We start from the raw sequence: 11,218 nt of genomic DNA on the forward strand, positions 1-11,218 counted from the left end.
CGAGATAGGACTTGTTCTCACCAACTTTTATTAGTTCGAAACACAGCCACGGAGGCGGGACCTCATGTTTGACCACACATACAGACTTTTCCTTTTAATAGAAAACAGAAAATTTACCAAAAGTGTTTGCCTTTTTTGTTGTGTGTTTGTTTCGGTTTTGTTCTTTTTTTTTTTGAAATCCCATTCCCGGTGGGCCTCTGGCAGCAGGCGGGGGTGGGGATGGAGAGATGGAAGAATGGACAAGCACCTGTCTGAGGGGCTCCATCTAAACTTGCGCCGCCCCCCGCCCCCGCCACCACGCACGCATTCACACATGCACGCACACACACACAGACACACCCGGGGGCGCGGAAACGGTCACTCACGGACGCCAGCTGAACGCTTTTTACGTCAGTGACTTCCCACAATGTCAAGGGCCCTGAAGATAGAGGGCCAAAACGGCGGGGGAGGAGGAAGGGGGGTGGTCCCCAAAGATTATTACGACAAAACAAGAACCAAATCCTCTCCCTGCCTTCCCTAACTTCCGATTCTCACGAGGTGGAGAGAGATCTCCGCAGCCGCCGGGGCCTGGGTTGAATTCGAGCCCGCGGGGGCATCGCCGAGGCTGGGGCGGCTGGGTGGGATGGAGGTTTGGACGCTGCCCGCCCCCGGCCTTCTAGAGGGCCTCTCCGTTGGCACAGGCCTGGCCCCGGGCACCGTCCGGCTGCGTGGGCCCGGGGAGGGGTCCGGCCAGGGGAAGCCCACCCGCTTCATCCTCCGCCCCCGGCCCCGCTGGGAGCCGTCGCGCCTGCTCCGCGGGGAAGGCCCAGAGCAGTCGGTCTGGTCCCCCGGTCTTGGCGGGGGTCCCGTGGACGTGGGCGTGTGGCTCGGCGGCCCCGCCCCCGGCTGCTGGGGCCACTTCCCTCACCCCGTCCTCGGGGGTCCCGGCCCCACGGAGGGCAAAAAAACCAAAAAAGCAACAAAAAAAACCACAGGCCCCGGCCGCCGTTCCACACCACCGCCTCCCGGGTGGCCTCTCGGGAGGGGGAGGTGGTCAGGGACAGGGGGCGACCACCCCGTCCCCAACTGCGGCCCACGGGGTCTCCCGCGAAGGGGGCTTGGCGGGGGACTCTTCCCGGCTCTGCCAGGGTCCTGCCCGAGGGGTGGGAAGGAGGGGAGAGAGGAAGGGACGGGACACAGGGGAACGGGGTGGGGGCCGGACTGCCGGCCGACGCCGTACCTTCCTCGGCGCTCAGTACAGTGCTCTGCACATGGTAAGCACTCAAGCATCGTTGACCGATTGCGGGGGGGGAGACAACATCTGCCGTCGGCATGGGGGAGGACGACGGATGATTAACTGCCCCTTCCCACCCTCGGACCCCGAGTCCACCGAGGCGAGTGGTCCCCGAGGGAGCCCCCAGGCCCGGGCTCCGGTTGGCACATCCCACCTCTGGCCACCCGGGAGCAGGAGGGATCGGCTCGGGTCAGGAGCCCTGACCGTTCCCAGTCTATTCTTCGGCCCCCTTGGCTCTAGGTGGGCGCCACTGCCTTAGCTGAAGGGCGGGCTCATTCTCCCCTCGCCCATCTCAGGGCCCGGCCCCCACCAGTGGGGAGGAGGAGAAGGGCAGAAGGGGATGGGAGGGCGGGGGCGCGGGGGTCCCCGATCCGAACCCTCCGGCGACCCAACCGAGAAAGGCGGGAGAGGCTCTGGCACCGGGGTGGGCCGTGCCGGCTCACGCGACGGCGGCAGAGACCGCCAGTGCGGGTGCCCGCCGGCCTCGCCCCGCTTTCAGTTTCACGTTTTCGCCCCCGGCCGCCGGCCCCGGGCGCTGCCAACCTCCTCCCGTCTCTGGCAACGGCTCCAGCCCATCTGACGCTGGTATCCACCGGCCGTGGGGCACTCTGAGAAGGCCCTGCCCTCCCCGGGGCACTCCGGGAAGGCCCCGCGTGCTCTAGGAGCGCTCTGGGAAGGCCCTGCCCACCCTTGGGTGCATTGGGAGGGCCCCGCCCCGCCCCGGGGCGCTCTGGGCGGATTCTGGTTGCCCAGAACCAACGCCCCTTCACTCACTCAGGCAACCCCGCACCCCGCCCATCACCTTATTCGTGGCCATGAAGTTCGCTGCCCCCCAGGCTTCAGCGGCCCAACGCTAGTTCTCCTCGATCAGATTCAAGTCCAGGTCCCCAAAATCCTGCTGGGACAATGTTCGCTGGGGGAGCAGGATCCGGTCCCACCTCCCAGCCCCCTCCTCCTCCTCCTCCTCGTCCTCCTCGTCCTCGCTCTCGCTCAGCCCCCGTTCGTAGCCACCGGTGGGGCTGTAGGCCATGAACCACGGCGGGGGCGGGGAGCTCTGGCCGTCCTCCTGGCCTGGGAGACGGCGGTTCTCCGAGTATGGCTTCTGGCAAACAAAAGGGAGGCGTTAGGGGTGTCCCCCCCAGCCCCCGGCCCGCGCCGGAGAGGGCTCCATCGCCGTCGGGAGGAACGGGTGCAGTGGACTGGCTCTCCCCCCTTCTAACCTGTGAGCCCGCTGTTGGGTAGGGACCGTCTCTATATGTTGCCAACTTGGACTTCCCAAGCGCTTACTACAGTGCTCTGCACACAGTAAGCGCTCAATAAATACGATTGATTGACTGACCATCCTCCTCTTATCGGGCAACCACCTCCCAGCATCCGGAAAGGGGGTCGTCACCGGGCCTGCTCCTCCTCCTCGCAGCCCGGAGAAATTTCCAGCCTCGTTTTTTTTTTGAGACCAGCCAGGGCAGAAATTGCATCTCGTCACGCTACTGCGCTCTCCCTGAACGGGAACACGGCGGACGGTCAGGTCCTCAAAGGCAGGGATCGTGCCTCCTAACTCTATTGGACTCCCCCCAGGTGCTCAGTAATAATAATAATAATGATGATGGCATTTATTAAGCACTTACTATGTGCAAAGCACTGTTAACTCTATTGGACTCTCCCCAGGTGCTCAGTAACAATAATAATAATGATGATGGCATTTATTAAGCGCTATGTGCAAAGCACTGTTAACTCTATTGGACTCTCCCCAGGTGCTCAGTAATAATAATAATGATGATGGTATTTATTAAGCGCTTAATATGTGCAAAGCACTGTTAACTCTATTGGACTCTCCCCAGGTGCTCAGTAATAATAATAATGATGATGGTATTTATTAAGCGCTTAATATGTGCAAAGCACTGTTAACTCTATTGGACTCTCCCCAGGTGCTCAGTAATAATAATAATGATGATGGCATTTATTAAGCGCTTACTATGTGCAAAGCACTGTTAACTCTATTGGACTCTCCCCAGGTACTCAGTAATAATAACGATGATGGCATTTATTAAGTGTTTACTATGTGCAAAGCACTGTTAACTCTACTGGACTCTCCCCAGGTGCTCAGTAACAATAATAATAACGATGACGGCATTTATTAAGCGCTATGTGCAAAGCACTGTTAACTCTATTGGACTCTCCCCAGGTGCTCAGTAATAATAATAATAATGATGATGGCATTTATTAAGTGCTTACTATGTGCAAAGCACTGTTAACTCTATTGGACTCTCCCCAGGTGCTCAGTAATAATAATAATAATGATGATGGCATTTATTAAGTGCTTACTATGTGCAAAGCACTGTTAACTCTATTGGACTCTCCCCAGGTGCTCAGTAATAATAATAATAATAATGATGATGGCATTTATTAAGCGCTTACTATGTGCAAAGCACTGTTAACTCTATTGGACTCTCCCCAGGTGCTCTGTAATAATAATAATAATGATGATGGCATTTATTAAGTGCTTACTATGTGCAAAGCACTGTTAACTCTATTGGACTCTCCCCAGGTGCTCAGTACTAATAACAATAACAATGATGGCATTTATTAAGCACTTACTATGTGCAAAGCACTGTTAACTCTATTGGACTCTCCCCAGGTGCTCAGTAATAATAATAATAATGATGATGGCATTTATTAAGCGCTTACTATGTGCAAAGCACTGTTAACTCTATTGGACTCTCCCCAGGTGCTCAGTAATAATAATAATAATAATGATGATGGCATTTATTAAGCGCTTACTATGTGCAAAGCACTGTTAACTCTATTGGACTCCCCCCAGGTGCTCAGTAATAATAATAATAATGATGATGGCATTTATTAAGCGCTTACTATGCGCAAAGCACTGTTAACTCTATTGGACTCTCCCCAGGTGCTCAGTAATAATAATAATAACAATGATGGCATTTATTAAGTGCTGACTATGTGCAAAGCACTGTTAACTCTATTGGACTCTCCCCAGGTGCTCAGTAATAATAATGATGATGGCATTTATTAAGCGCTTACTATGTGTAAAGCACTGTTATAGTCTGTCGCACTGCCCGCGACAGACTATGATGATGATATAGCATTTATTAAGCGCTTACTATGTGCCAAGCACTGTTCTAAGCGCTGGGGAGGTTACAAGGTGATCGGGTTGTCCCACGGGGGGCTCACAGTCTTCATCCCCATTTTACAGATGAGGTCACTGAGGCACAGAGAAGTGAAGTGACTTGCCCAAAGTCACACAGCTGGCAGTTGGCGGAGTCCGGATTTGAACCCATGACCTCTGACTCCAAAGCCCAGGCTCTTTCCACTAAGCCACGCTGCTTCTCTATAAGGACTCTATAAGGACTCTCTATAAGGACTATAAGCTCCTCAAGGGCCAGGATCACAGCTACTTAACTCTGTCGGATTCTCCCAAGCATTGTTGCCAACTTGTACTTCCCAAGCGCTTAGTACAGTGCTCGGCAACAGTAAGCGCTCAATAAATACGACAATGAATTTAGCACTGTGCTCTGCACACAGTAGACTGAAGTTCCTTGAGCGCTGGGATCGTGTCTTCTAATTCCAGTGTGCTCTCCTAGGTTGTCGAGAAAAGTGCTCTGCCACCCATCAATGGTATTTATTGAGCGCTTACTACGTGCAGAGCACTCAACTAAGCGCTCGGGAGCGTACTCGGGAGAATTAGCAGGCACGTTCCCTGCCCACAGTAAGCTTACAGTCTAGAGGGGGAGATATGAATATGAATAAATAGTAGGCACATAGTAAGCCCTCAATAAATACAATTAATTGGTGGAAGCGGTTAAATCAGGTGGTCTTTTTAATCAATCAATCGTATTTATTGAGCGCTTACTATGTGCAGAGCACTGTACTAAGCGCTTGGGAAGTACAAATTGGCAACACATAGAGACAGTCCCTACCCAACAGTGGGCTTCCGATCTGTGACCCCCGTGCTAGGGGAAGGATGGATTTTTTTTTACTCCTTATCAAAGCTGGATATTTGAGGCAAAAGAGCACCCCCCCTTCCTAAAATCCCCAAATTAAACGCCCCAAATCACAGCCTGACCAACGGCCACCACTTGGGTTTGTTTATCCAACTGTCGAGCCAACTCTGTATTACCTTTTTTGACGGTACCTGCTCAACTCTTACCGTGTGCCCAGCGCTGTACTGAGTGCTGGGGGAGATACAAACTAATCCGGCTCCTCAGGAGACTCCCAGTCTTAATCCCCATTTGACGGATGAGAGAAGTGAAGTGACTCGCCCACGGTCGCCCGGCCGACAGGCAGCAGAACGGGGATTAGAACCCAGGTCTTCTGACTCCCGGCCAGGGCTCTTGTTGTACTTTACCAAGCGCTCAGTAAAGTGCCTCAAAGACGCTCGATAAATATCCTCACGGGTGACCCAGAGGATCCAAGCGCTTAGTACAGTGCTCTGCAGACCGTAAGCGCTCGGTAAATACGACTGAATGAATGAATGAAGTTCTCTGAGGTCAGGGAATGTGGTTTGTGCTTCTGATGAAAGCGCTTAATACGGTGCACGGCACCCACTGGGCGCTCAGTAAATAACCAACATGGCCTAGTGGAAAGAGAATGGGCCTTGCTAATTAGCTGGTATCTCCCCAAGCACTTAGTACAGTGCCTGACACCTAGTAAGTGCTTAACAAATACCACAATTATTATTACGTTAATTAGCTGGTATATCCCCCAGTGTTTAGTACAGGGCTCTGGCACATGCTAAGCACTTAAACACCTCTATGATCATTATTACTATTATTGTCATGCTGAATAGCTTGTCTCTAAACTCAGCACTTAGTACAGTGCCCGGGACACAGTGAGCACTTAACCACAATTATTATTACTATGATCATTATTATTATTAAGCTGGTTAGCTGGGATCTAGCCCAGCGCTTAGTACAGTGCCTAGCCTGGCACGTAGTAAGCGCTTAACAAATACCACCATTATTATTTTTACTATCATCATTATTAAGCTGATCAGCTTGGATCTAGCCCAGCGATTAGTACAGTGCCTGACACATATTAAGCGCTTAACAGATACCACCATTATTATTTTTACTATCATCATTCTTATTAAGCTGATCACCTTGGATCTAGCCCAGCGCTTAGAACAGTGCCTGGCACGTAGTAAGCGCTTAACAAATACCGCCATTATTATTTTTACTACCATCATCATTATTAAGCTGATCAGCTTGGATCTAGCCCAGCGCTTAGTACAGTGCCTGGCACAAAGTAAGTGCTTAACAGATACCACCATTATTATTTTTACTATCATCATCATTATTAAGCTGATCGGCTTGGATCTAGCCCAGCACTTAGTACAGTGCCTGGCACATAGTAAGCGCTTAACAGATACCACCATTATTATTTTTACTATCATCATTATTAAGCTGATCAGCTTGGATCTAGCCCAGTGCTTAGTACAGTGCCCGGCACATAGTAAGCGCTTAACAGATACTACCATTATTATTTTTACTATCATCATTCTGATTAAGCTGATCAGCTTGGATCTAGCCCAGCGCTTAGTCCAGTACCTGTCACCTGGGAAGTGCCTAACAAACACCAGAAGTAGTATTACTATTTTTATTTAGAGGAAAATTAGGTTGTATCTAGCCCAGCGCTCAGTACAGTGCCCGGCACGTAGTAAGCGCCTAACAAATACCACAATTCTTACTGGTAAAGCAGTAAGAACTGAGAAGTAGAAGCACTAAGAAATGAAAAGCAGCGTGGCCTGGCGGAAAGAGCCCGGGCTTTGGAGTCAGGGGTCACGGGTTCAAATCCCGGCTCCGCCAACTGTCAGCTGGGTGACTTTGGGCAAGTCACTTCTCTGGGCCTCAGTTACCTCATCTGGAAAATGGGGATTAAAACTGTGAGCCCCACACGGGACAACCTGATCACCTTGTAACCTCCCCAGCGCTTAGAACAGTGCTTTGCACATAAATGCCATTATTATTATTACTATTTTTAGTAAGAGGAATACTAGGTTCATTCATTCATTCAATCAATCATATTTACGGAGCGCATACTGTGTGCAGAGCACTGTATTAAGCGCTTGGGAAGTACAAGTTGGCAACATATAGAGACGGTCCCTACCCAACAACAGGCTTATCTAGCCCAGCGCTCAGTGCAGTGCCCGGCACGTAGTAAGCGCTTAACAAATACCACAATTCTTACTTGGTCAAGGGGAGAGTCGGGGGCACGTCTGCTGTGTGACCTTGGGCAAGTCACTTAACTTCTCGGAGCCTCAGTTACCTCATTGTTGCCGTCTGCCTCCACGCGTCCGGCAAAATGGGACCATTGGCCATTGTTGTAAAATGGGGATGATGACTGTGAGCCCCACGCGGGACAACCTGCGCCCCAGCGCTTAGAACAGTGCTTTGCACATAGTAAGCGCTTAACAAATGCCATTTAAAAAATAAAAATCTGTCCCGTGTCCCCAGCTCCCGCCCCGGGCGGGTCAGGGGTCGGCCCGGGCCCACCTGGTTCATCTTGTCGAAGTCCAGCGAGGGCCGCTGGCGCCGGGGGTCATCGTCGTGCGGCCGCTTGACCGCGCTTCGGCGGGCGTCCAGGCCGCAGGGCTGCGAGCGGCTGCGGGGGAGGGCGCAGGCCCGCCGGGCCGGCCCCGGGGAGCGCGACGGCGAGCTGCGGGCCGAGGGCGGGCGGCGGCGGCGGTCCCCGGCCGGGCCCGGCGACAGGGACAGACGACGCTGCGGACCGGGCGGGCATCCCCGGCCCAGGGCCAGGCTGAAGAAGGGCGGGCTGCGGGCCCGGGCGGCCGGGAGCAGGCCGAGGCTGGACCCCCGCTTCGGGGGGCTCTGGTGCTGCGGCGGGGGGCCCGCCCCGGCCCCGGCCCCGCCCCGCCGCTTGACGGGGGTCCACAGTTTGGAGGGGGCCGGCCGCCACTGGGGCCGCCAGCGGGACAGGTCCACGGGCACGGACAGCGAGCGGCAGTGCCTCTTGGACGGGGGCGCCGGGGCCGGCGGGGGGCCGGGGGGCTCCGGGGCGGGCGGCGGGTCCGGAGGCCGGGGCTCCCGGCCGGGCGCGGGGAAGCGCGGACTCCCCGGGCCCGGCCACGAAGCGCCCTCTGCAAGACACACAAAAACAACGGCCGTTACCGGGGCTCCACGACACCTCTAATAATAAGGATGGCATCACTATGGGCCAAGCACTGCACTAAGCGCTGGGGGTCATCAGGTCGTGGGGCTCACGGTCTTCATCCGCATTTTACGGACGAGGGAACTGAGGCCCGGAAAAAGTGAAGCGCCTTGCCCAACGTCACACAGCTGACAGGCGGCGGAGCCGGGATTAGAACCCACCACCTCTGACTCCTAACCCCTATGCTGCTTATATATACACATATACATATCAATAATTCTACTTATTTATATCAATGCCCGTTTACTCGTTTCGATGTCGTCTCTCCCCTCCGCCCTCAGACCGTAAGCCCGCTGTAGGTAGGAATTCTCTTTATTGCTGTATTGTGCTTTCCAATCAATCAATCATATTTATTGAGCGCTTACTATGTGCAGAGCACTGTACTAAGCGCTTGGGAAGTACAAATTGGCAACACATAGAGACAGTCCCTACCCAACAGTGGGCTCACAGTCTAAAAGGGGGAGACAGAGAACAGAACCAAACATACCAACAAAATAAAATAAATAGGATAGAAATGTACAAGTAAAATAAATAAATAAATAAGTAAATAGAGTAATAAATATGTACAACCATATATACATATATACATATAATGCTTTCCAAGCATTTAGTACAGCGCTCTGCACACTTTAAGCGCTCAATAAATGCAACTGAATGAATGAATCAACGAATGAAATCCCTCCATCTCTTTTTCTTTCTAATGGTATTTGTTAAGCGCTTACTGTGTGTCGGGCACCGGTCTAAGCACTGGGGGAGATACAAGCTAATCGGGTTGGATGGTGATGGCATTTGTTAAGCGCTTACTACGTGCAAAGCACTGTTCTAAGCACTGATACAGTCCACGTCCCACGTGGGGCTCAAGGGCTTAATACCCATTATACAGATGAGGGGAATGAGGCACAGGGCCTAGTAATGATAATAATAATAATAGTGGTATTTGTTAAATGTTTACAAGGTGCCAGGCACTGTACTAAGCGTTGGGGCGGAAACAAGTTAATCAGGTTGGACACAGTCCCCCGTCCCACATAGGGCTCACACTCTCAATCCACCATTGTATGGATGAGGGAACGGAAAACGTCATCACCATCACAATAGTAACAATAATTGTGGTATTTGTTTAGCGCTTTCTATGTGCCAGGCACTGTACTAAGCGCTGGGCTAAATACAAGCAAATCAGGTGGGACACAGTCCCTGTCCCATGTGGGGCTCACAGTCTCAATCCCCATTTTGCAGCACAGCTCAGTAGAAAGAGCCCGGGCTTTGGAGTCGGAGGTCACGGGTTCAAGCCCCGGCTCCGCCAACTGTCGGCTGTGTGACTTTGGGCAAGTCACTTCACTTCTCTGTGCCTCAGTTACTTCATCTGTAAAATGGGGATTAAGACTGTGAGCCCACCCGTGGGACAACCTGATCACCTTGTCACCTCCCTAGTGCTTAGGACAATGCTTTGCACATAGTAAGCGCTTAATAAATGCCATTATTATTATTATTTTGCAGATGAGGTCACTGAGGCCCAGAGAAGTGATTTGCCCAAAGTCACCCAGAGGCGGGCACCTCCGGCCCTTCCATCCCTTCAGGCGGGGCGAATTTCCCGCACGCGATGCCTCCACCTCTCCCCACACGCGCGGGGGTGCGTATACGCGTGTTCGCACGTGTGCACGCGTGCGCAGGCCGCCGTCTTACCGGACACGAGCTGGAACGGGCGGGCACAGCTGGAGACTTCTGCATGGTCGGGTAACGCCTGGGGGAGGAAGCAGGATTGCGGGCCGGGTCAGGTCGATTTATCGTATTGATAAATACGACTGACGATGACCCGGCTGGACGCCCACCCGGGAGGGACGGGGAACGGCGGCCAAAGGGGATGGTGGCAGTGGTCACGCGGCCCTCTGATGTGTCAGGGGAGACCAGAGGCCGACTGCCCGGGCAGGTGGGGTGTCACCCCGCTGGACGGACGGCACCCTCCGTCCCCGGACGCTGCCGGCCGGGGGGTCCCAGGGAGGCCCAGGGGCGTGCAGGAATTGACACCAGGGTCCCGGGAAGCGGTGGACTGTACTTTCCAAGCGCTCGGTACAGTGCCCTGCACACAGTAAGCGCTCAGTAGATAGGATCGAATGAGTGAATCTCACCAGGCTGATGCTGAAGGGTGGGCAGGTCAGCTCCTCCAGGCTCTGATTCCGGAGCTGCTCGGTGATCAGGGTGATCATGGTGCGGGTCGGACGGCGGAGCCGGCGGGGGGCCGGACGGGCCTCACGCCCCGGTCAGCCCGGCCCCGGGTCCTACGGCCGGACGGCCCCCGTGAGCCATCCCTGAGGGGCCCGGGGAACTCACAGGGGGCCCCCCGCCCCCGCTCCCACCCCCGCCCCGCTTAGAAGGGGAGCCCGGCCCCACCGATTCTCGGGATCGGCCGGTGGCACTAATTTTTTTAACGGTACTTATTAATAAGAACAATAACGCCTTGTAATAAGAGGCTATTACGTATAATATGTATAATAAAAATAAGAAGACTACCTATCCCCATTTAACAATAATAACAGCATCTGTTAAGCTCTTATTACGTGCTGTAGTAAGTGCCGGGGTGGATACAAGCTAACTGGATTGGACGCAGCCCCTGTCCCACGTGGGGCTCACAGTTTCAATCCCCATTTTCCAGATGAGGGAACTGAGGCCCGGAGAAGTGAAGAGACTGGCCCAAGGTCACTCGGCAGAAAAGTGGCGGAGCCAGGAGTAGAACTCACACCCTTTTGATTCCCAGGCCCTATG

General features: G+C 53.6%; 1 protein-coding gene across 1 annotated transcript; it reads right to left on the reverse strand.

Annotated features, from left to right (window-relative positions):
• Positions 1–318: 318 nt before the first annotated feature.
• On the reverse strand, positions 319–10,697 carry FAM53C (family with sequence similarity 53 member C). The gene is made up of 4 exons (XM_038771214.1): positions 10,585–10,697; positions 10,142–10,199; positions 7,786–8,390; positions 319–2,375 (listed from the first exon to the last, which is right to left on the reverse strand). The coding sequence occupies exons 1-4, from the start codon at positions 10,660–10,662 to the stop codon at positions 2,127–2,129; spliced, it is 990 nt and encodes a 329-aa protein (XP_038627142.1). The 5' UTR covers positions 10,663–10,697; the 3' UTR covers positions 319–2,126.
• Between the last annotated feature and the right edge of the window lie 521 nt (positions 10,698–11,218).

This window comes from Tachyglossus aculeatus, chromosome X2 (genome assembly GCF_015852505.1).
Source record: "Tachyglossus aculeatus isolate mTacAcu1 chromosome X2, mTacAcu1.pri, whole genome shotgun sequence".
NCBI classification, from domain to species: domain Eukaryota; kingdom Metazoa; phylum Chordata; class Mammalia; order Monotremata; family Tachyglossidae; genus Tachyglossus; species Tachyglossus aculeatus.

Bases quoted from the DNA above. Each gene is read 5' to 3' on its own strand.
- FAM53C (XM_038771214.1), bottom strand. From the start codon at position 10,662: ATGATCACCCTGATCACCGAGCAGCTCCGGAATCAGAGCCTGGAGGAG. The intron at 10,200-10,584 runs GTGAGATTCACT...TTCCTCCCCCAG, and splicing joins CACCCTTCAGCATCAGCCTG to GCGTTACCCGACCATGCAGA. The intron at 8,391-10,141 runs GTAAGACGGCGG...TGTGTCTTGCAG, and splicing joins CCCGTTCCAGCTCGTGTCCG to AGGGCGCTTCGTGGCCGGGC.